This window comes from Chinchilla lanigera, unplaced genomic scaffold (assembly GCF_000276665.1).
Source record: "Chinchilla lanigera isolate Chin_1 unplaced genomic scaffold, ChiLan1.0 scaffold00076, whole genome shotgun sequence".
Lineage (NCBI taxonomy): Eukaryota > Metazoa > Chordata > Mammalia > Rodentia > Chinchillidae > Chinchilla > Chinchilla lanigera.
This window is the reverse complement of record NW_004955477.1, coordinates 10,211,074-10,236,206: the sequence shown is the minus strand read 5'-3', so window position 1 is coordinate 10,236,206 and position 25,133 is coordinate 10,211,074. Positions and strand designations below refer to the sequence as shown.

Here is a 25,133-nt window from a genome sequence, read left to right as displayed (position 1 = left end):
ACTTTCACTAAATCTTCAACCCAGAGTACATTAATACATAAATCTTTATTGCCACCCGCTACTTTAGGAAAGGTGCTAACCCAGAACGTGCAGTGGGTCCCTGCTTCTGTAGAATGAGGTTAGATTACAGTAATGTCTCAGTTCATGAACGCTTCTGTTTGGAAACAATTCAGCTCACAAACAAAAGCATTCAGCAAAATTTTGCTTCTGTTCTCAAATTCTGTATTGGGAGACAACACATCCATTTCCCCACACAAACACAGTCATCCTCCCCAAAATCATAAATTAAGTTTCTGAACCAAGGTACTATACCACTGTATATAGTATGTCAGAAAGACAGAGGTAATAACGAAAAGTAATGTTGGGAAGGGTGGGAGTGGGATTATAAGAAGGAGGCTGCAAGATTACACAAAGCAGGCAGATGGAGCCTCAGAGGTTGACCAGGAAGGTGGAGCCTCACAGCCTGATCATGTGAGAAACTGGCAACATAGGCAGGGCAGGGAAGAAAGGGTTCTGTTCAGAGAGAACAGGGTAAAGACATCCTGAAGCCAAAGCAAAAGTGGGGATCTCAGAAGGGAGTTGGGCAGTCAACAGCAGGCGAGGGGCTTCCATGGGACTTCAAAGGCAGTGGTAAAGACCTGGTTCCTATCCAGGCTGCTCTGTGAAGACCATAAGGTAGCAAAGACAGATAAAGAAGGCCACGAAGAAGCTTCTGTCTTCAGCAGGGAAGAGGGGACAATGGCATAGATAGGATGGCAGTAGTGACAGTAACAGAAGCCAGATTGGCAAGATATCCTGAGGGCAGTGGTGGCAGTCTCTGTTTGCACACTGGATGTGAAATGGGAAAGATGGAGACTCTGTGGTTTGAGATGGAACATGAGAATTTCATGTTCTGTGAGTCATCAGGTGGTGCAAGCCTACAGGATCAGCTGGCATGACATGTATAGCAGAGAATCGGCAAGCCCATCTGAGAGGCCCACAGGATGTGCAAGTCACAATGACTGCTGGAACCCACAGTTTGGAAGGAATGGAGAAGGCCATGCTTGCATAAAAATGTGGGGAGCCTTGAGCACCTACAGAGGGGATTTCAAGACTGGACAGGAGCAGGGGAGTAAGTACAGCAAAACACAAGCAGAACAGCCTGAGTTCTAACCACTACAAATGGAGAACAGGGAAGAACTGGCTGGGACAAAGGGGCCACAAAGGAAGAACAGAGCACACAGGTGTGCAACCAGCATCATCCCTAAACATCTAGTGCTGAACTTGGGGGACCCTTTGTAGTCAGCTCCTCAAGAGGCCATGCATGGGGTCATGACACACTCAAGTCTGACTTTCTTCAAAGGCAGAGATTACAAATAAAGGCACTGTATGCTTTGGCTTCAGGTCTTGACTAAATAAACATGCTCAAGCCAGTTTTAGGTAAGCAGGTAGGAGTAGAATTCTTAGGTCTTGTGGAAGTTATACATTTCACTTTATGAGACAAACCGAGGTTGTTTTCCCAAATGGCCTCACCATTTTGCATTGGCTAGAGGCTGAAAGACTTGCTATGGACACTACATCATCCTCATCACAGGGTATTGTCAATTTTTGTATTTTATTTTTTCTTTTAACTAATCTAATACACATGTACCTTTCTGTTGTTTCAACTTGTACCCAGAAAAACTAGTGATGTAGAGCATCTTTTCATGCACTTATCTGCCATGTATCTTCCTTGGTGAAGTACTCATTAAAATCTTTTGCCAATGCTTAAGCTGCATTCTTTGTTCTCTTAGTGTTGACTTTCAAGGGCTCTTTATACTCTAGATACAAGTCTCTCATTAGCTGTGCAATTTGCAGATATTTTCCTCCAATCTACAATGTCTTTTCACTCTTAACAGTGTCTCATAAAGAGCAGTTCCAAATTATAATGAAATCTAACACTAATTTTTTTTATTTCATGAACTATGCTTTGGGTGCCATATGTAAGAAATCTTTGCCTAATCAAAGGTCACAAAGATTCTCTTTGTTTTCTTCCAGACTTTTCATAGTTCTAAGATTTACATTTAGCGCTGTGATCCATGCTGACTTAATTTTTATGTATGACACAAAGCTTTAATATCACTGGTATTTTTGCACATGGATATACAGTCATTCCAGGGCCATTTGTTGAAAAGACCACCCCTTCTGACTTTCCTTTCCAGAGATCTCAGCCACTTGACCATGCTTGTGGGTCTATTTCTCTGTTTTCTGTCACTCTGATCTACACCTCTGCACATTTGCCAAGAGCTCATTCTCTGGTGGGTGTAAGTTTAGGTAAGTCTTGGTATCGTAATGTGAGTCTCCAAATTTTGTTTTTTCCCCAAACTGTTTTCGTTCTTTTAGCTCCTTTACTTGCCCATTTAAATGCTGGAACCATGTTGTAAGACCAGATACAAGAAAATTAATATGCTAAAAATAGATGAATCTTCCAAACCATGAACACAGTATTATCACTTCTTTTATATCTTTTCTGATTTCTTTCATTACCATTTCATAATCTCCACTGTACAGATATGGACACAGTTTATATTTATACCCAAATATTTCATCTTACTGTTAATGTTTCTTGTAAATTCCCAGTTGTTCATAGCTAATAAAAAAGATGTTTTCATATTGCTCTTATACACTGAAAACCAAATAAATTCACCTAATAGTATAACAGCAGAAATCTCATGGATCTTCATAATTTTCTATGTAGCCAGTCATGTCTTCTGCCAAAACTGAGTTTTATATATTCCTTTCACAACTGTATGGTTTTTATTTCCTTCTTTTATTGCTTTCCTACACTGGCTAGGCCCTTCAGCACCGTAATAAATGGGAAAGGTGAGACCAGGTGGCCTTGCCCTGTTCTCAGCTTTTAAGTACACAAGAAGCACATCTTCCACCATTAAGTATGAAGGGAACTGTGGGGCTCTGTAGATAGTCTTTATAGGATAAGAAAGTTCTTTTCTTTACTCTTCATTTTAAAATTTTTACCACAAGAATTTTTTCACTGTTTTTTCTTTCTTTTAAAATGCTTTTTCTGGGGCTGGGGATATAGCTTAGTGGTTACAGTGCCTGCCTGGCAAGTGCAAGGTCCTGAGTTCAATTCCCAGCCCCCAAAAATAAAATAAAATAAAATAAAATGCCTTTTCTATACCTATTAAGACAATTATATAGTTTTTCTTCTTCAATCAGTTGTCATGGCAAATTTTATTGATTGATTTTTTAATATTAAATCAACCCTGAATTCCATGTAAACTTTCCATATTCAATTAACCCTCTATATCTATATCCATGGGTTTTACATCTATGGAATCAACCAATCAAGAATTTAAAATATTGGAGAAAGAATTGTGTTTGAACTGAACATGTACATACTTTTTTGTTATTCTTTAAACAATACAGTGTAACACCGGGGCTGGGGGTTTAGCTCAGCGGCAAAAGCGCCTGCCTGGCAAGCGCAAGGTCGTGAGTTCAATTCCCACCCGGCACGGGGAAAAACCAAAAAAAAAAAAAAATACAGTGTAACACCTATTACATAGAATCTGCACAGTGTTACATATTATAAATAATGTAAAGATGATGAAGTATAAGGGAGGATGTGCAGATTACATGCCAATATTATACCATTTTATACAAAGGATTTGAGCAACTACTGATTCTGGTATATTAGGAGGACCTGGAAGCAATTCCCCATGAATACCAAGGGACAAGAGATCTATTATTTGTGTGTGTGTGTGTGTCTGTGTTTATACTGGTTTCTATCTTTATTTATTAAATTCTTCAGAAATTTACAAAAAAAAAAGAAAAGAACAAAAAAAATTTTCCATGGGTGACACTGATCTGTTTTCTTTCACGTAATACCTCTGTCTGCTTTTGCTGTCAGAATAATTAATGCTCACGTTTAACTGTCAGAGCAAAACTGAAATTAAAAGTTAAGAAATTGTTTTCCTTTAAAGACGAGCCATCTTTCCAAACATCTTCAGGCCCAATGTGTAACTGGCAGCCCCTCCTCTCCTCAACACAGGTGAATGGACAGAATAAGCACATGCTGGCTCCAAAAGGTCAAAGTCCAATTTTGCTTTCACAAGGAAGGTACAGAGCAAAAAAAAGGCCAAGAGGGATAAAATACGCATAGAGTTGTCTATTGTCTCATTGTACCCCATCTCTTTGTACACCTGGATTTGTGGCAATACGCAGTCCCTCTACCTCCTCAGAGTCAGCTTCAAATAAAACCTTTTCCTTTTCGCCCAGCCTTCCATGTTTGTTTGGACAGTGGTGAGTGAACTACATCTGAGGAGCAGTAACAGTGTCGTAGAATGAGTTAGGAAATATCAACTACAATTCAGTCTTCTTGGAAAGTTTCTGTGGCATAATTATTGCTTCTTGCTGAAACAATGGACAGAACTCACAAGCAAAGCTGTCTGAAATTGAAAGGCTTTTGTGGAAAGGTTATGGGCAAATTTTAACTTAATGGGTATATACTTATTGCGTTAATTTATTTCTTCTGGCCCAAACAATGCCAATTTGTTTTTCCAAAAACATGCTACTTTCATAACAAATTTCAAATGTATTGACATAAAGTTAATATTACCCTCTTTTTACTGTCCATATAATAGGAACTTCAGTAATAATACGCCATATCAAATTTCTGTCTTCCACTTTCAAAAACTAGAGATAAAAGAGCAAATTAAAGTAACCAAAAAAAAAAAAAATCCCTAAAAAAGAACAGAAATCGAAGAGAAAACAAAAATAGTATTTCACTTATGAGTATGGTCTCTAGTTGTGACCATTTAAATATAAAGGCCTCGAGTTTATCTTTCTTTACAGCTGAGTAATATTCCATTATATAAAAGTACCATAATTTTCTTATCCAATCCTCGGTGGATGGACATTTGGGTTGCTTCCACATTTTAGCAATTACAAATTGTGCTGCTATGAACATAGGTGCACATATATCACTGTGATATGATGTATTGTGTCACTAGTGTAAAACTTGAAAGAGTTAAGTTAAACTCGGAGGTATGATAGACACTGTGAAATGATAGGAAACCACCGAAGAGTAAAGGGCTTCTGGGATGTGGGAAAAGAGAAGGGAAAGAAGGAGAAATTTTGTATGTATGTATATACAGGATAGATAACATGGTTGTTCTTCTATCTGCTGTTTCTATGCTGAAAGAAACTGTCAATGAGTCTTTGGTTGACCAGTATTGCATGTCTATATCTGTTTTCATGAGAAGCCACTTTGAAGATATCAATATGTAATACAACCACCATTGTTAATTCCCTACCACTTTGTTTGGAACTCTGTATTGTCTGTATTGTGCTTGTGATATGTTGTAAAATGTTGTATGTCTGTTAATGTTTCCCTCCTTTTATCCTTAAAAAAAAAAAAAAAAAAAAAAAAAATAGACACAATGAAACCAAAATCAGGTTCTTTGAACTGACAAGTCTGCTGGACATGGTGGCACACACCTGTAATCTCAGCATTTGGGAGACTGAGGCAGGAAGATTATTGCAAGTTTGAAACCAGCTTGTGCTAAAAAGTGAGCTCAAGGCCAGCTTGCACTGCATACAAGACCCTATCTCAAAAAGACACACACACACAAAAAAAGAACTGACAAGTCCATAATCATATTAGTGATTGATTTTCCTCCTTGTTTTAAGTCATACTTTTGTGCTTCTTTACTTGCCTGATGATTGTGACTGGATGAATTTCACCTTGTTGTTGTTTTTTTGTTTTGTTTTGTTTTTTTCCTCCGGTACCAGGAACCAAACTCACGACCTTGCGCTTGCCAGGCAGGAGCTTTGCCGCTGAGCTAAATCCCCAGCCCCGAATTTCACCTTGTTGACTGGCTAGACATTCTCTCTGCTACAAAATGGGCAACAGGAGGGCTCACCCCTCTTGGTCACTCCCTCAGGGACCTGTGCCACCTGTTCTCTAGATCTTGAAACACGCTGGTACATGTGTTTTTCCTAGTTTTAGTTTGCTGAAGGCAGGAGGGTAAAATAATAACTGTTTTTCCATATTAGCTGAACACTGACATTGCCTGTCAAATGATTCTTAAAATTCCTGTCAGGAAAAACTGTGGAATACTTTTAAATGGACAAAAATAATCAGTGCTATTTAGCTCACCCATTTGGGTTATCTGTCTTTGGTTATATCTGAACTACTTTTACAACTCTCTAAATTTGAAACTGATAGCAATGCAAATGATTCTCCACCACAGAAATGCACCATGTTGAGAGGAATGCACTGTAATTGAGCCTGAGAATGTTGGCCAGTTTTGTGCAAGAAACAAATTCATTTCAGAATCACTGATGGAAGAATCCTCGGTTCTCTGAACCAGTTTTCATCTTACAGGTTTTCACTGAGGGAAGATAGAAGAAACAAAGAAAAGTAGAAGGGAGACGAGGAATCCTAATTCTAAGGGTGATCAAAGGTTATCCATATCTGTACTCTACATCTATATTCCCTAAACTTGTTTGTTCAGGACATGAAAGATCAAGTCCACAAATTAACCTACTTTGTAAGGAAAAGGGGAGCAATTTGACCTTAAAATGAAAAAACAGATTCAGGGGGTTCAAAGAATGCTTTTAGGCAAGACAATTTAAATCACCCTTGTTAAAGGATACCTTTAAGACCACACATATATTCCCAACCCCAGACTAATTAACTCTGCTTAATAAATCTACTTATGCCCCTCACAAGTCCTGGAAGTCTTTCTGTGATGAGAATCACAAAACCTATTTCCTTTTTCGGGGGATGGGGGCATGATTTGAGGTCCCCATCTTCTCTTTGGGTGATCTCTTCCTCAAACTCCATCTGGTAATATTACTAGTAAGTAAGGACATTTTATTATCTCAATAAAATAAACTTCACTAACTGCGCTTTCATGTTTGTATGACACCCAACACTACAGTATTAAAATTTATCCATAACAATACCATAAATAAAATTAAAATAACCTATGAGTCCATCATCAGGAAAACCACTTCAAACAATGAAAATTGATTAAATAGCACCCTCCTGGAACAACCACTGGGTCACAGATGAAATTAAAGAAGAAATTAGACATTTTCCACAATTAAATGATAATGACAATACAACATACCATAACTTATGGGATGCAATTAATGCACTCCTAAGGGAAATTTATAGCAGTGAATACCCATATCAGAAAAACAGAGCAAGTACAAATAAGCAACTTAGTGGTGAACCTCAACCTTCTAGAAAAAGAAGAACAAGATAAGCCAAATAAAGAGTAGAAATTAATGCACTGGACACTAAAAAAAACAACACAAAGAATCAATGAATTTAAGAGTTGATTTTTTGAAAGATTTTAATAAATATTTTAATAAAATCAAAAAGATTTTAATAAAATCAAAAAACCCTTACCCAATCTTACCTAAAAAAAAGGGAAAAAAAGACTCAAATCCACACACAATTAAGAGTGAAAAGTGTAAAATCCCAAGGGACCTTGAAGAAATCCAAAATATCATCTATACCTACTTTGAAAATTTGTATTCTAGTAAGATGAAAAATGCAGAAGAAATGGACAGATTCCTAGATATATATGCATTACCAAAGCTGAATCAAGAAGATATAAAATTCTAAATAAACCAATGCCAATCAATGAAATTGAAGACGTAATTAAAACCATACCAACAAAGAAAAGCCCAGACTCTGATGGATTTGCTGCTGAATTCTACAAGAAATATGGAGAACACCTAACACCACTACTTCTCAAACTCTGAAACTGAAAGGGAAGCAATACTCCCAAATTCATTCCTGGAATCAAGCATTGCCCTGATACTAAAACCTGAGAAGGACCCAACTAAGAAAGAGAACTACAGGCTAATCTCCCTAATGAACGTAGATGCAAAAATCCTCAATAAGATACTGGCAAACAGAATGCAGCAAATCATCAAGAAGATTGTACACCATGACCAAGTGGGATTCATCCCAGGGACGTAGGGATGGTTCAAAATACGTAGATCAATAAATACACCATATTAACAGAGCCAAGGACAAAAATCATATGATCATCTCAATAGATACACAAAAAGCTTTTGACAAAGTCCAGCGCCTATTCATGATAAAAACCCTACAGAAAATTGGAATACTGGGTATTGTAGTCAGGGTTTACAAGGGAAACAATTTAATACAGGACATGTAATTTATAGAATTATTTTATAGCAGTCAAGTACAAAAGAGTGCAGGAAATCTGTCCACACACTAGAGATTCAAAGAATCCAGCTGAGGGTCTGGATCCCATGGCTATATGAGTCCAGCTGCATGAGTCCAGCTGAAGACCTAGAGCCCATCACAATGCACCCACAAGGCCAACAAGAGGCCTAGAGCCCACGACAATGTCTCATTCAAGTCTGTTTCACAGATCTGTGCTGGGAAGACCCAAAGGTCTGCAATGGAAGCTAGAAAGTCTGTGCCAGCAGGATAAAGGATCTGTGTCAGCAGGCTGAGGGATCTGCACTGGAGCCAGGAAGCTCAAAGTAAGAATCAGAGCTCCCCTGAAAAGTACCACAGCCATCCTCAGCGATGAGGTTCTAAGCTCCTCCAATAACGGGAACGGCCGAGTTCAAATCAAGACTAACAACATTACTAGCTCCACCAGAAGAACAAACAGCACCCACTTCTTCCTCTCCAGTTCTCCTTTTTATATTGTTGGCAACAATCCTCGGGCAGGCCCTGCACATCCAGCATCAGTTTAGCTGGGTGTCACAAGTTGACCACCAGTTGTCAATCCACCACAGATGGTCTTTACCGCAATCTGATTAAAGCCATCTATGACAAACCAACATCTAGTATCATACTAAATGGACAAAAACTAAAAAGCTTTCACTCTAAAATCAGGAACAAGATAAGGATGTTCACTGTCTCCACTCTCATTTAACAGAGTCCTGGAAACTTTAGCCAAGCAATTAGATAAAAGAAAGAAGTAAAAGGAATAATGAAAGGAAAGGAAGAAGTTAAATTATCATTATTTGCAGATAATATGATATTCTACATAGAAGATTCCAAAAATTCCACTAAAAAACTGCTAAATTTAATAAGCAAATTCAGTGGTGTAGCTGGATACAAAGTCAACACTTAAAAATCAGTATCCTTAAAATCAATACTTAAAAATCAATATCTTTCCTGTACTCCAGTAATAAACTCACTGAAAGAGAAATCAGGGAAACAACACCTTTCACAATAATACCCCAAAAAATGCAATACCTAGGAATGAATCTAATGAAGGATGTAAAAGACCTCTACATTGAAAACTACAGTACTCTGAAATAGGAGACTGAAGAGGATATCAGAAAATGGAATGATATCCTTTCCTCTTGCTTCCAAGAATAAGCACTGGACCATGGATCAACCAAAAACTCAAGAAGCCCACCCAATGACGGCGTGAGACTTTGGGGGGACTTCTAGATACAAACCATGACATTCTGCCCCTGGCCCCCCAAAGACTCATGTACATCCCTTTATGCAAAAGGCATTTTAACTCATCTCTAAGAGCTGCCAAAGTCCTAAAAGTTTCAACATTGCAGAAAAATCCAAGTCGCAAGTGTCCTCCAAGATGTAAGGCAAACTCTTAGCTGTGAGGTGCTCTACAAATGAAAACAAAGTTAAACACTTCCAACATTCAGTGGTACAAGATAAACATTACCATACCAAAAGGTACAAACAGGGACCAAAGCATTGGGACCAAAGCAAGTCCAAAATCCAGCAGGGCTAACATTATGTCCTGTAGCTCCACGTGGAATATCCAAAGCAATCTGTGATACATTGTAAGCTCCAAAGGCCTTACGTGGCTCTGCCCCTAAGGCACTTCTGGTGGTTGTAGCTCCCATGGCTTCTCTGTTGGGCCTGCTTTGCTCCCTCTTTGCAGCTTTCCTCAGACAATCCACATTCTTGGCTTTTCCAAACTTCTGGGGTCTCCACTGCACCTTTTGCTTCACACTCACAACTTCATACACCGCCCTCTAGGAGCACACTGCCTGTCCTCCCAGGCCTTCTGAAATTTGGTGGAAGCCTTCTCAACCTCAGAACTCTTGCATTCTGCATGCACCTAAATCCAGCGTCACGTGGATAATGCCAAGGTCTGTTGCCAGCTGGAGCAGAAGCCAGGCTTTCTTCTCTCTTGGCTGTAAGGGTCTAGTGCTTGGATTACTGAGTACTCTGAACCTGATTCTGAGGATCAAATTCTCTATGCCACCACCATCTGGCACATGGTGCAGCCACTACCATTCTGGAACATGGCACTTTGTGGCTTTCTCGTCAAAGCAAAGTCTTTCACTTTTGCAGGGTTGAGGCTGCAAAGGGTGGAGACTTGCAACTTCTTGTGATGTCCTCAGGCCATCTTTTCTATTCTTCTGTTCCTTCTCAGCAACCTAGATCTCCTCAGCTCTATCTTTGCAGTCCATAGCTTCACTGGAGCTTTTTTCCTGGCCAAACTCACAACATTTTAAATCATCTTGCTGGGCTCTTTGCTCTTGATTGTCAACATGAATCTGGCTAAAAGCCCCCAATAATAGCCATGCCACTACCTCAACATTCTACTGCCTTGAAATTTCTTGTGTCAGACTAATGTCAGTCACAGGCAAAGTCTCTGGAGCAAAATGCAGACAAACTTTCTGCCAAGCCATAACGTACATTGTCTGAACTTGACCAATGCAGTCCTGCTTGACAGGAGAAACCTCCCAAACCCTGTCTTTACCAGCAGGATTTCTATTAGCCTTCTGGTCTTCTGATCTCTGACCAGAATCTCCAATACAGAACAGTCAAAGGCATTCTAGTGCTTCTCTCTCAGGTGAAATCTCCAAACAATTCCCACAAGCTATTTCCAAAGGCTCTTCAACCACACAGTCAGGTATAATCGCAGCAACAACCCCAGTCTTGGTACCAAATTTGTGTCTTGGTTACTTTTTTCTTGTTGCTGAGACAAAGTACTTGACGTTCAAAGTTAAGGAAGGAAAGGTTTATTTAGCTCACAGTTGTGGAGGTTTCAGCCCATACTTGGCTGGCTCCAAGGCAGCATGGCACATGGCAGAAGGCAATGGTTTATGGCAACAGAAAACAGCAAAAGCAACAAGAGCAAAAGGGGAGCAGCAGCTGAGAGCAAGCCTCTTTCCCTCCCTTGTACTGTATGCAAGCTTCCTGCCCCAGGGCACATGTAGCACTCACACCTATAATCCCCGCATTGGACTATGGATCAATCAAAAACTCTAGAAGCCCACCCCATGACTACATGAGGCTTTGAGGGGACATCTAGACACAAACCATGACAAACAGTATTAAAACAGATAGTGTATATTAATTTACATAGAAAAATTATCCCAGTTTACAAAAAAAGTGTGACAGAGAAAACTGTAAAAATACACACCTCTGTGACCCTCTTAATAGAGGGTACAGCCATACATAGATAGACTCATCTATGCTAGGTATGTGCCTCAATCTGGAAGTGAAACTGGGACTGCAGGAAATATTTATTTATACTTTTTGCTTTTTTCAATGTCTTCAGAATGTCATTCAACAAATAACTCCTATGCACATACCATGTGCCAGACAGGCAGATGCTTGGGTTACAGCTATGAGAAAGGCAGACAGGTCCCTGTTCCTGAAAGCTGACACTGAAGTACACTCTCTTCGTCAATAATAATACTAAGAAAGTTAAACCTGACTTCCTAGCTACCTCATTTGCAGAGTTTGAAGAATCAAAATTAGCACTTGACCAGCAAAGGCAGAATGGCCTCTCCTAATCCTTCAGGTCTCAGGCCAGTCTCTCCCAACAAAAAGAGCTCCTCCACCCACCCTCTCTTCTAAGCCACCATGAGACAGATGCTCTGCAGGGTGGGTAGTGTGTCCTGTTCACAACGATACTTTCCAAATGTGCTACTCTGTGCCTGAATGATGTATGAGTGAACAAAGAAATGGCCTGAGGCAATGACTCTGAAATCCACTGTGGGGTGTATCTGTGACACTACTACTATATGTGATATAGCAGGACATGTACAGGAGGCTGTGGTTCTCTCAACTCCCAAGTTCTCCCATAAGCACTTCATCCTCACCGTACATCAGAGGACAGGCTACACGTTCATTCCCATGTCCCTCCTCCTTTGGGTGTGGGGACAGGGCCTGATCCACCCTCACTCTTTTTTCAGACCAGTGTGCACAAGGGCGCAGCCAAGTGGCAGAATAGAGAGAAGAGCCTGTGCAGCACCAGGGAGAACCCTCAGAACTGCATCAAGGGCCTACCACAGGATGCAGAAGCCCAGAATACATAAGTCACATGGCAGGAAAACAGAACAGAGCCAAGATGGCGCCCTTGCTTGAACTGTCCAAGGCAGAGCTTCCACCTACTCTTGGACCCCATGTTCATACTCAGTCTCTCCTAGCCCTGCTTCACAGGAGTCCATCACTTCATCACTTCCTGCCTCTACTTTGTCACCAGACTAGGACTCACCCCAGTGGTGTCTCACAGGCACCAATCTAAGGCTCTACAAAGAGTGAAGACCACACCTACAACATTTTCCATACAGGGCCAAGCAGAAATGCAGAGACAGCTGGGTCTGCAAAAAGCTGTCCTACCCCCAAGAAGGACTGGTTCCTGATTATCTACAGAAAAAGGTTGCATTTGTCACAAGCTAAATACCTACACACCAGCACAAAAGGCCCTGTCTCCCCAAACCAACCCCCATATTCAGAGAGTAGACAATCCAAAGCTCTCTGTGTGAGGAGGTAGGCTCCCTCTGGGCCACATGTGCTGTTGGCCACACAGAATCCCTGCATACCTGAATAGTAACCAGAGCTCCACAAAGGCCCCTTACTACCTTGTCACCATACCATGTTCCCTAACATAGCCTCACTATAACTGTGGCCTGCTGGAACCTCTGCTACCTCCTGTATATAGACAATCCTGGATAGGTGATTAACCCTGTTTTGCCCTTAGAGCTGGTTCACAGCCCACAAAACACTGCCACCTCCCATTAGGGCTATCTCCTGCACCTCCCTGGGACTCATTCCCAGTCTGTTTGCTTCCTGGTCTGAACAAAGGACTTGAATTGCCCCCTTTCAGAGACTGCAAGTACGGAGAAATATATGCCCACTGCCCACATGGGGTTCACAAACACATACAATATTGCACAGGAATCCCTATCACCCATCTCACCCTGCCGTCCACAAGAACTAGAAACCAGCAGCCCAAAAGTAAAGTCTATGACCCACAGGGCCTAGGTCCTAACTATGAGGTCAGCTGGAAACCCTCGTCTGATAGAGCTCTCCCACGTATACCTCCCTACCTGACACCTTCCTCTGACAAAGGGCCCCTCCCTTCCCCCTCACTGAGACTCTCCTCTGACAGGGATTCTTCTGACCCTTACTACCTGAGATCCTTCTCTGATAGACTATCCCCTGTCCTCTCACTATCTGAGTTCTTCCTCAGACTGCCAATTTCTCATTTTTCCCCATACCAACAGTTCGTCTTCTAGAACTTTCCTCAAGGAGTTCTCTGTCCCAGAACCAAGTGCAATACTTAGAAGACAAGAAGTTTATGAATGCTGGATGGTGAACAAAGGACTCTACTTCTAAACACCCAAGCAGACACCCATGGCAGGCAAAAGGGAAGGAGGGCTGCCCAAGTATCACATGGAGTGTTAGGGCTTAGGCCAAGCAGACACACACATACCATCCCCAGGATGTCCCATCATGGGCCACTGTCCACTATACAGCCTCAGATCTCCACCTCTTCCTGCAATTTCAGCAACCTGTGAGGCTACAGACAGGTGTGCTCCACATGCCCTGGGTGTCCATTTTTACCCTACTCCCAACAGGTACCCTAGGCTCCTACTCCAGCCTCATTCCCCACTCACTTGCACCAAACAGTCAAAGAAACTAGGGAATTTGAATGCCCTTAGGCCTGACTTGGCCCTGCCACAGACCACAAACTCCAAGCACTTGTAGTCAGTCTACAGAGACCCCTCCCCTCTGGACTGCAGACACTCAGTCATCCCCAGGCCCTCCTTCGCCTCTCTGCCCTTCATACCTTGTAGGTCTCAGCCACATAGTTACTCCTCAGAGCAGTCTCATGCCACCTACTCAGGAGCAACCATGAGACTACATGCCTCCTCGTCATGTTAATCTCCCATCTCCCCCATACACACACTGGAATATAAGCTGTGGGAAACAGAGACTTTTGTTTTGTCTCTTCAGAGCCACATCCCCATGTCTGAGACAGAATACAACATAGCACAGGCACCACAAATACATTTGCTTGATGGTCAACTGAAGGAATTTGTACCTCATCCTAACAGCATCATCCTAAAAGCTACCCAAGCTCCCAGAGGCCCCTCCATGTGCCTATGCTGCTTGTCTGGGTGCCCATCTGGCCTCATATTGCACCAATGGGACTCTCCTGCAGCCTCCACCCATGATGCTACAGAAACCCAACCACAGGAGGAATGAATCATGGGTTCAGTGGGAGCCACAACATGAAAAGTGACCTCTGTGGAAGACCAGGAACTTGCTTGTCAAGGCATGATAACACAGACTACTTCTAAAACACAGATGTGGGTGGGGATATAGCTCACTGGCACAGCACCTGCCTGGCAAGGGCAAGGTCCTGAGCTCAATTCCCAGTACCAAAAATAAACAAATAAAATACAGATGTGAAGCTCATCTGAGTCAGTAATAGCCATGCCTGCTTTCCACACAGTGACAGCTATTCCAGCTTGTCACACAGACAAGATGTGACCTTTTTGTGAAAACACCATAATACAAATACCACACAAATAGTGATTCTGAAAAGGCACACTCTCAGTAGTTCTTACCTGATAAAATTCCCGAAGCCAGTTCTTCTGCAGGTTTTCTGGCTGTAAATTAAGAAAAAAGAGAAGATGGTCAAATTATAGACACTGCCCCCAAACAGCAGTGAGAAAGTTCAGTAAGGAAACCCATGGAGCAGCCTCATAGTCAAGAACTGAGCACATGCACCGAGGACCCCATCTACACAGGGAGACTCAGCTTTCAATGGGAGACCACACTCCTAAAGATGTCCCTGTGACACAAAGCAAAAGAGTACTCACCTGCCCAAGGGCAGACACACAGTGCCATGCCCCTGTATGAACGTCAGCCCTGCTCTGTCCCCAACCCAGGTCATGGGGTGAGGGATGGAAACAGCATTGCATTTCTCCTTCAAGCCTTTAGATACCTCCGAAGAAACAGACAGTACAGAAAGTAACCAGCCTTTGACACACAACAAATGAGGTGCTGGAATATTTCCAATACACGTCCTGCCTAGCCAAAGCAATGTCATAAGAAACTGTGCTCAGGAGTACTTTCTGAAGCAAAAGTTGTCAATCACACCACAGTGGGCTTTCTGTATGTTCAAGGCAAGGAAGAGGGTAGTAGGGAGCAACTTTCAGAGAACCAGCTGCACAGAACCATAGGCACAGAAACCAAGGCCCCCAGGTCCAGGAGGCTCTGGGGTCAGGATTAAGTCTAGTCTGGCCTTGAAAACGCCCTGTTTATGGAGGAGATAAAGTGAGATAAATACCCTCCAGCTGAGGCCAACAATATCCAGTCAAATGCAAGTGTGGGAGGCCACCAGAGACAGGCATCACAGCAAATACATTCACCTGCTGTGCACAGAAATGCCCTGGGAAGCACTTCGTTAGAACTCACACCATGAGGGAATGCAGTCTGTATCCAATGAGTGGCGCTGACCACACGAAAACATCCCACAGTGCTCTGAACAGGGATGAAAACATACTGCACACTATTGGACTGGTCACTTAAAAATGGCTAAGGTGCTAAATATAATGATAGGAAAAACAAACCAAAAAGAAAAAGCCCTCCCCTGACACTGGGACTAAAGCCTCCACCCTTCTCTCAGCCCTAAGAGGCAGAGCTCTGCTGCAACGGTCACACGAAGTGGAGGGGTCCAGGCTGACTACTCACAACCAGGCCTTTAATGTGGGTCCCAGTACTGCAGCCAACAGCTCCACACCAGTCACATTCTTCCTTTTGCCAGCTGGTGCTCCCAAGAAGCAGGAAAATGAAACTTCAGATAAATCAATAAAGGGGAAACTGACAAGGAAAAAGAGCCTCACAGACTACAGGAGAGCATGTAGGAGACCCTGGATACCAACCAATGCTGAGACAGATGCCCAGGCAGGACTCCCAAGCCGTTTCCCACACACAGGAGGCACCACCTCCCTCTCTCATCCTTACAAGGGGCAATAGCAGGGCATCACAAGAAAATAAACCACAGCTGGGCAAGGATTTGAACAGAATGGACAAATACAGGAAAAGAGGCTCAACATCATTAGCCATTGAGGAAATGCAAATCTTAAACCACCGTTAAGATGCAAGGATCACTCTTTCTCTTTACAGTGCTAGGGATCCAACTCAGAGCCTACTGCATGCTAGGGAAGTATTCTTTTGCTAAAACTATACCCCCAGTCGTGAATGTTAGAATCAGAGATATGTAATAGTACTGGTAAAGAGGTAGGGGAATGGTGGGAACAGTGGGGCAGTTCCTGCAAATGGTAAACCTGGAACACCATCTGACCAGCAGTGCTACTCCTGGCTATATATTCAAAAGAACAAAAGCAGTCCACACAGAAATTTGCACATGTGTACTGACAGCAGCACTATTCACAGCAATCAAGAGGTGAGCATGACCTGAATAGCCACAAACCAAAGAGTAGACATACAAAGTATGAATATAACCATAAGGCAGATTTCTCAGCAGGCGAGGGAACAGAGAAAAAAAAGAAGGGGAAATTATGTATGTATGTATATACAGGATAGCTAACATAGTTGTACTACTGTCTTCTATTGCTTTACTAAAAGTAACAGTTAATGATTACTTGTTTGATCAATCTTGCACACCTCTATTTGTTTTCCTGAGAAACCACTTTGAAGACATCAATATGTAATACAACAACCATTGTTAATTTCCTACAACTTTGTCTGTAACTCTGTATTGTCTGTATTGTTCTTATGCTATTTTCTAAATGGATGTCTGTTTGTTAATATGTTTTCCTTCTTTTATTTTTAAAATAAATTAAAAATAATAACTAAAAAAAAGATTTCTCAGCAGGTCTGGCCCTCAAGCCTCACTGCTCGACCAGACCCTGCTGGATACCCATCAAGCAGGAGCCAAATCAGTGGGAGACAGCCCCTGCCCAGGCCTCTGTGGAAGCCAGAGGGCATCAACTGGAATGTAAGAGTAGCCAGAGCCCACAGCAACCTCTCTGTGTAACAGCTCACTGCATAGCCTTTAAGACAAAGCAGAGGAAGAATCCACCACAGCTGCTGTCTCTAGGATGGAGGCAAGACAGCACCCTTTCCCACCCTTTATCTAAGGAGCCACCAATTCAAGTGTGCAGAGCTGTAAAGATCCTCAGTTTCTACCTACAGTGGTATCTTTTCATTAGCAACCTGGTACCTCCATCTCAAAGGAATCCTCACTCCAAACACCCTTAAGCAAGTGAAAGCAGGCCTACCTTATGAGGCAAACACTAGCCCTCTAACCAAGTCCCTCATCTGGCCACAAGTGAGGCCCAACCACCACTTCATGACTCAGAACTAGAATATTGGGTCCTGAGGCAAGCAAAGGGAAGAGCTACATCTAAGGCAGAGCAAATAGGAGTTCACCAGAATTGAATGAGGATAAGGGAAAGTACACACTAGAAAACTTGGTGCTCTCTTGTATTTCAACAAAATGTAGGCATAAAACAACTCTACACTAACTCTAAGAGGAGAATTAAGTGAGCTCCTGATTGACTGGGAAACTCCTTTCCCCACCATGCCATGTGCAGGACTCCCACCACTTCCCACATACAGGCACTGGCCACTGATGTCACACAAAGCAGAGGAACGCTGCTCAAGAAATCAGGGTATGAAGACAATGCTGGTTTTTGCATGACCCTGGACCATGATGACATGGAACCTGCCATGGTGACATGTGTGCCTGTGTCCTACCAGCTCAGCTTCTGGAGGACAGAAACCACACTCCTTCCTTCTGAGTTCTCTGTACTATCCCACAGACTAGGTATGAACTCATCTTTGACAGGGCAGCCTTCAGGCCCAAGTTCCCTCATACTACCTGCACCTACACCTCGTGGATGAGAAACACACTGAAGACCTCCTTGGTACATGACCATACATTTCCACAGCTGCTGCCTACTCCTGCTGTTCTCTCAGAACTAAGTCCAGTCTTCAATAGTACACACCTCAGTACATGCACACACACACCACTGCCTCCTTCCAGCCTACTGGTCTCAGCAAGCCAGGAAGCCCCCAGATAATGCCCTGGCCATTTGGTCACACCCATGTCCGACACCTCCTCATGTGACTGCAAAACCACCCAACCAGAAGGGGAAAGGAGACAATCAACACCAGTTACAGCCTGCTGGAGAGCATCCAAGGACTCAGATGGACCACAGCTTCCCTTGACTTTGGCTCATACCAGGAAGTCAAGCAACTCCAGGGGTTCTGGGCCCCACATCCAACTCATACCACTATAAGCACAGCTCCCCCTGCATCTGTGAAATGGGTCAGAAGTCAAGCAGTGCTGTCAGAGATTCTGCACGGCCCATCCTAGGGCCTGGCTGATAATGGGGCAGGCATTCCTGAGCCCCAAATTGGCCCCTGCCAGCAGATTTTCTCAAGAACACCCCAGGCACAAGTGCAAAAGCAAGCACCAGGTAGCTAGCACAGTGGGAAGTGCTTTAGGACAGCAGGTTCCTCCACGCCAACTCTTGGGTCACAATCTCATTCAGGTCATTAATCTGACTTGTATCCCACACTGAATGTGGATGCACCAAGTCTTTACACCAAACAGCCCTAATAAAGTGCTTGGAGAAAGATGGCCACGTTTGTTTACTGTTTATAAGAGGCCACTCAAAGAAGTGAAGTACTCGGACTGCAAATCTAAATGAATGACTGAAAATACTTCACAGAAGGAGAACAACACACTGTAATAATATGAGGTTCTTTAAAGAAAAGGCTTTAAATACCTCTGGCGACCTGAAAGAGTGAATAAAAATTAGGAGGTATGACAGACATTGTGAAACAAAAGGAAAATGCTCAAAAGTAAAGAGCAACTGGGGTGAGGGAAAAGAGAAAAGAAAGAAGGGGAAATTATGTATGTATGTATATACAGGACAGCTAACATAGTTGTACTACTGACTTCTATCACTTTACTGAAAGGAACAGCTAATGATTAATTATTTGATCAATCCTGCATGTCTCTATTTGTTTTCCTGAGAAACCACTTTGAAGATATCAATATGTAATACAACAACCATTGTTAATTTCCTACCACTTTGTTTGTAACTCTGTATGGCGTGTATTGTTCTTATGCTGTTTTGTAAATGGATGTCTGTTTGTTAATATGTTTTCCTTCTTTTATTCTTAAAATAAATTTTTAAAAAATAAATAAATACCTCTGGAGTACCGGTCCTACTCTCAGTCAAGGTCACAGTGATGCTGAGAAGACTGCCCGGAGTACACTGGCAGTCTGCCAAGTGACCAGAAACACTCCATAGCCCCCTTCCAGTCCTCACTGTCCTGACTTTGTTCCTCTTTGACCCAGGGCACTCCCTCCATGACCTCAGTCCACCTCCTGAGAGCCCTCCCAAAGACTGCATCAGCTGGAGTGTGAGAGGTGCCAGCCCACATTTGACAGTCCCTGGCCCAACACAAAGCTCCTCACATGCTCCTGCTGAGGATCCTTACACATACACACACACTCCCTCTCACATATGCTCATTTTCTCTCTCACACAGTCACATTCATATATGCTCAGAGACCACCAAACACATAGGTCTGGGCTTCTGTTGCCTTTAGGCTGGGGGGCAGCAGTGGTGTGTAAGCATATGAACATGTGTGCATTTGTGCACCTGGGTATATGATGCAGACTGGACTCAGTTCTGAGAGGAAGTTTACAATTGCTCACACTCATATAAGAACACACAACGCACATCTTCACGCCTCCTCATTCTCATACTCTCACATTCACCGTGATACCTGCACACACTCTTAGGCCCACTCAGTGGCATTCACATACTCACTCTCTCACACTCATTCCCACACACTGTTCCCCTCACAGCACCTGCCCTCTCCATGATGGTGACCTCCCTCTTCCACCTGCAAAGACTGAGACTAGGCCATGCCTCTCACCCAGTATGCAAGCCATGTCCTGTTCCTCTACCATCTGAGCACATGCATACCACCTATGTCTCACCACCCTCCCCATTTCCTTTAAGCAGATCTAAGGTACTCTACCCCTTTCACCAATGAGGTCTCCGTCTCTCCCTCACCCCTTCCAGCCTTGCTCCATGCCACAACCAGGACGATCTTTGAGGGACAACAGCCTATGAACCCTCTGGTGCCTTGTCCCTTTCAGTAAAAGACAAAGGCCCTCTAGATCTGCATGGTCACCAGGCCTAATATCCTGACCCTCTGCCCATCCCTGCTTTACTCTGGTATTGACCCTCCACTCTCTAGCCTCAGGGCCTCTGCACTTTGTCTCTTCAGATTCTCAAACGGCCCCATGCTGCTCTGAGGCCTGACCAAAGACCATACCCTCTAAAACCTGGTTGTCCCTTGGTCACGGAGCCTCCTTGGCCTGGATAGCCAATCCTAAGTGTGCCCTCATCATGTGGGCAAGCTTCATTATCTTCCTTCCTTCCCTTGGCTTGGGGCCTATCCCTAGGAACAGGACATTTCCTTCCAAGCCCCGTAAACCACAGTGTACATGAGTATGTCAATAACAATTTGTTTGACCACCACTGAGTTTTGGAGCAAAGATGGCCAAAAAGAGTTAGATCAAGAAGTCTCTGCCCCCTAGAACCTAACAGAATAACAAGGGTCAGGAATGAAGGATTTTCCAGTAATGATGCAACAAAAAACAAGGTTCAATATCATACCTCAAAAGTGTAGCCACAAGAGAAGAACGTGCTGCCAGGGAAAGGGTCTGAGATTATGTTGATGGTACAGGGCAGGAATGCACAAACAGCAGAACCCAAAACAGAAATACATCCAGAAACAAGTACCAAAAGAAAAGATTCCCTAGAAGGGAGAGAAGACACGATAAAGCCTGGAGAAAGAGTAGTATTCCTGGAAAAAAAAAAAAGAAAGGGAGGGAGGGAGGAAAGGAAGGAAGGAAGGAGGAAAAGAAAAAAAGGCAGCAAGGCAAACTCCAAAACAAAGAATAAAAAGTTCCCTTAATACAACAGAACTCAGGAAGCCCCTGGCTGTGTTCGTAGAGATTCAGAACTGAGGCTGGTCGTGGAGAAATATGAGTATGTGACCAAGCCAGCTGTTACAGCCTGGTAGATGTACAGGACAGGCACCAGATCAGGAGCTGAGAGGCTGCTCGAGAACAGTCATCTTTCAAGGCAGGGTAGGGTCCCCTAACACAGTGTAAAATTAAAATGTAGTTTAAAATTCTACATTCTTAAAGTTTTTAAAAGTGTTTCACCTTTGAATTTTAGAGCTATCTCTCTTGTACCATAAATGTTTATCTCAGTAGTGCCTCCAGTTTCAGTTCAGTGCTTCTTCCCCCTGGCAATACAAGCAGAACTGAACTTAACCCTTCAAGGTGAGAGTGGCAGATATCAGAGTAACCAGCCTTCTCACTAGGTCCCTAGTTTATAATGGTAGTAACTGCATGTGAACAGTGATTCTTTGGAGGGAGGTGGGATTTAGGGGTTATTTGTGCTTTTCTTACTCTTTTAAGGGAAAGGAAAATAGGTCTTCCTTAAGTCATTCCACTCTAATGGGAAACATGAAGAATTGAAATTAACTTTTTAGCATGTAGTAACTGCATGTGAACAGTGATCCTTTCGAGGGAGGTGGGATTTAGGGGTTATTTGTGCTTTTCTTTCTCTTTTAAGGGAAAGAAAAAAATGTCTTCCTTAAGTCATTCCACTCTAATGGGAAACATGAAGAATTGAAATTAACTTTTTAGCATGTTTCTTACACATCCCTAACAGAGAATATGCAACCAGAGGAAGAGAAACATCAGATGGGCAGCCTGATGATCTGCCCCAGAAGACCAGTCTCCTCACCCACAACCACAGGAGGCAAAGAAGCTGAAGAAGGTAAAGGCATTTCACAGTGGGGAAAGGTAGTAATTGATAAAGAATACCATGCCCCACTAGTTAAATATTTATTTTCAAAGTGTTACATTAGATCCTTTATTCCACAAATAAACTCCAGATGAATTCAGGAAGTAAGCATAAAAACTTGAAACCACAAATTAATGAAAAGAACATATAAGCCAGTAGCTACTCTCATCTATGTGTGTTGGGCGGGGGGACCCTTTCTAGCTATAAAAACAAAGAAAGGAAGCTGGGTGAAATACCTATAATTTTAACACTCAAAACCCAAACCACCCACAGCAAATGTTACACCCAACAGAGAAACACTGAGAGCTCTTTATGACCACAGCAAGGCAAGGATGCCCATGCTTGTGTCTGTTCAACACAATCCTAAGCATCCTCACTAGATCAATCAAGCAAGGAAAGGAAATAAAAGGCATTGAAACTTAAGAAGTAAAATTATCTTTGTTCAGAGATATGATCTTCGATGTACAAAACTCTAAAAATCACACACACAAAAGAATAACTCTTACAGCAAACAAATTGAGCAAAGTGGTAAGCCATAAAATCACAGAAATCAGCAGTGTGTCTGACCACTAATAAACAATCCAGAAAGAAAAATGCTTAGAAATAAATAACAAAGGAAGCAAAACTTGTGCATTGAAAACTAAAAAAATGTTGCTGAATGAAACTAAATAAGATACCAATTAATGGAAAGACATTCTATATTTATAGATTAGGAAACACAATACTGTTAAAAAAACTAATGCTGCCCAAAGAGATCTTTGACTACCCACAGTAATATGGGTAATCAATATGAACGAAAATCCCAAAGAATTTGCATGCAGAAATAGAAAAATCCATCCTAAAATTTATCTGAAATCTTAAGGGACCCTGAATAGCCAAAATAGTCTTGGAAAAAAAAAAACAAATTGGAGGTCTCACACTTTTGGTAAGTAGTGAAAATTATGTGGTACTGGCTTAAAAACAGACTGACAGAACAAAATGGAGAGCCTAGAAAAAAACTTTCATACATGCTTATGTGACTTTTGACAAGGTTGCCAAAGCCACTTGATGAGGAAAGGACAAACAAATTTTGTTACACATATTTTACCACCTAAAAAAAAAGGTGAGTACCTAGACCTAGTAAACAGAGCAAGCACTAGCATGTGCTGTGGATAAGCATATCTGGGGAGCTGATTTATATTCATTACTGCATTTTATTCTTAGTCATGGGACAAAAAAAGGGGGTTCCAAGCGCAGCAATAAAAGGTCCCATTGCTCAACCCAATTAAGACAGTGAAAATCCTGAGCCCACACAATAAAGCCCAGGTTCACTAAACATACAACAACCCTGCAACACACACCAAAATGACAAGATGCTAGAAATAACACAGGTACAAGGAGACATGCTACAATCCCAGCATAATCAAGATGTTAACATACTTCTTTAAAAATATTCACATAAAACTATCCCCACCTCACACATAACCCTAGTATCTAACTTTCCTGGTGCATTCCTGAAGATGTCAGGAAAAATATAATTTCTTGAAATTCACAACTGAAATTATAACCTGATATCCTAATATCTGCCTGACTCTAACCCTATTAAATTAAGAAGTTAACAACATGCCACCATACACACATTGAGGCATATCTGGGTGTAAAACATTTCAAGCACCTGTGGAGTGAGTGGGGTGGGCACCCTAAGGCCCTGCTGAACACAAGCCCACCCACCTTATCTGACCACATCTCAACTGGTCTCCCAAGACTGCTGAGAGTAAAAGGAAGTAAAAGAACTGCATGAGCACTGAAATGCACTATAATTTTGTCACTTGAACCTTCAACATCAAAATACAAGTGCACATGTACACCAACACATGCACATGGATGCACATATGCACACATGGGCACACAGATGTGCATGTACACACTTAAGAATGCTCTTCTGATAAGACAAAAGACAAAAATGAACTGTTTTTAAATGTAGCCATGCTTGAAGCTTTTATAAAATTAGACCATGCATAACTGACACCCTTTAAGTGGGGGCCATTTATGCCACCCAAACTGGTCTTTACTGGGTCACACTGCCAACTCTAACCTTGTCCTGCTGGATGGAGCAGAAACTAACAGATTGGGCCTTTTCCCTGGGTGGCTCTGCACAAGGCTCCCTTATAGTTACAGCCCATGCTTGGTTAATGAAGTTATTTTTAAAGCTACTAAAGAATAAAGGATAAGCACAAAAACCAGGTCTTAAAGAAATACTCTCAGGGGCTGGGGATTTAGCTCAGCAGCACAGCACCTGCCTGGCAAGCACAAGGTTGTGAGTTCGATTCCCAGTACTGGAAAACAAACAAACAAAAAAAAGAAATACTCTCATTTCAGCCCAGGGGCTAGGCCCAGCTCTTTGTATGTTTTGCTATTAAATCACACAAAGTACACATCTTTTCTTTCCCTCAACTACCTTAAAATTCTTCTCATGCTCTTGTAAAGGAATACAAATTATCAAAATGTGCATGGAAAAATGTTTAAAATATGCACTCCTTCCCAAAATGATACTCTATTTCCAGAAGGTAATCCTTAAAAAAACAAATCTGAAATAGCAAATGTGCTCTGTACACAAAGAAGTTGATAATAACACCACTTATAAAGGAATTACAGTTAGAATGCTCCCAAAGAGTATCACAGAAGGTTCATCAACACAGAACGTGCACTGAAGAAGAAAGAAACAGCAAAACTGAACTTACAAAATAGAACTCTCAATATAGATAAGGTGATGGCCATAAAACACAGTAATTATATCTAAAGCCACTGAATGGCACACTTACAAAGGGTTAAAATTATAAATATTATATGAGGCAAATTTTACCAAAATTTTAAAAGACTGATGCTGAGCACACATTTACATGGAAGCTTATACCTAAAGAAATGGATGAAACACCAATCATGCTCCCGAACAACCTTTTAACAGCAATCAACCATGAGCCAGCATAACCACCTGCAGAGAG

General features: G+C 42.1%; 1 protein-coding gene across 1 annotated transcript in view; it reads right to left on the bottom strand.

Moving 5' to 3' along the window:
- Positions 1 to 25,133, bottom strand: part of Inpp5a (inositol polyphosphate-5-phosphatase, 40kDa) — a gene marked incomplete at its 5' end in the record, with an annotated part of 236,330 nt that overhangs the window by 148,155 nt on the left and 63,042 nt on the right. The window contains 1 exon segment of the mRNA XM_005402047.2: positions 14,839 to 14,880. Coding sequence (XP_005402104.1) covers positions 14,839 to 14,880 — 42 coding nt within the window.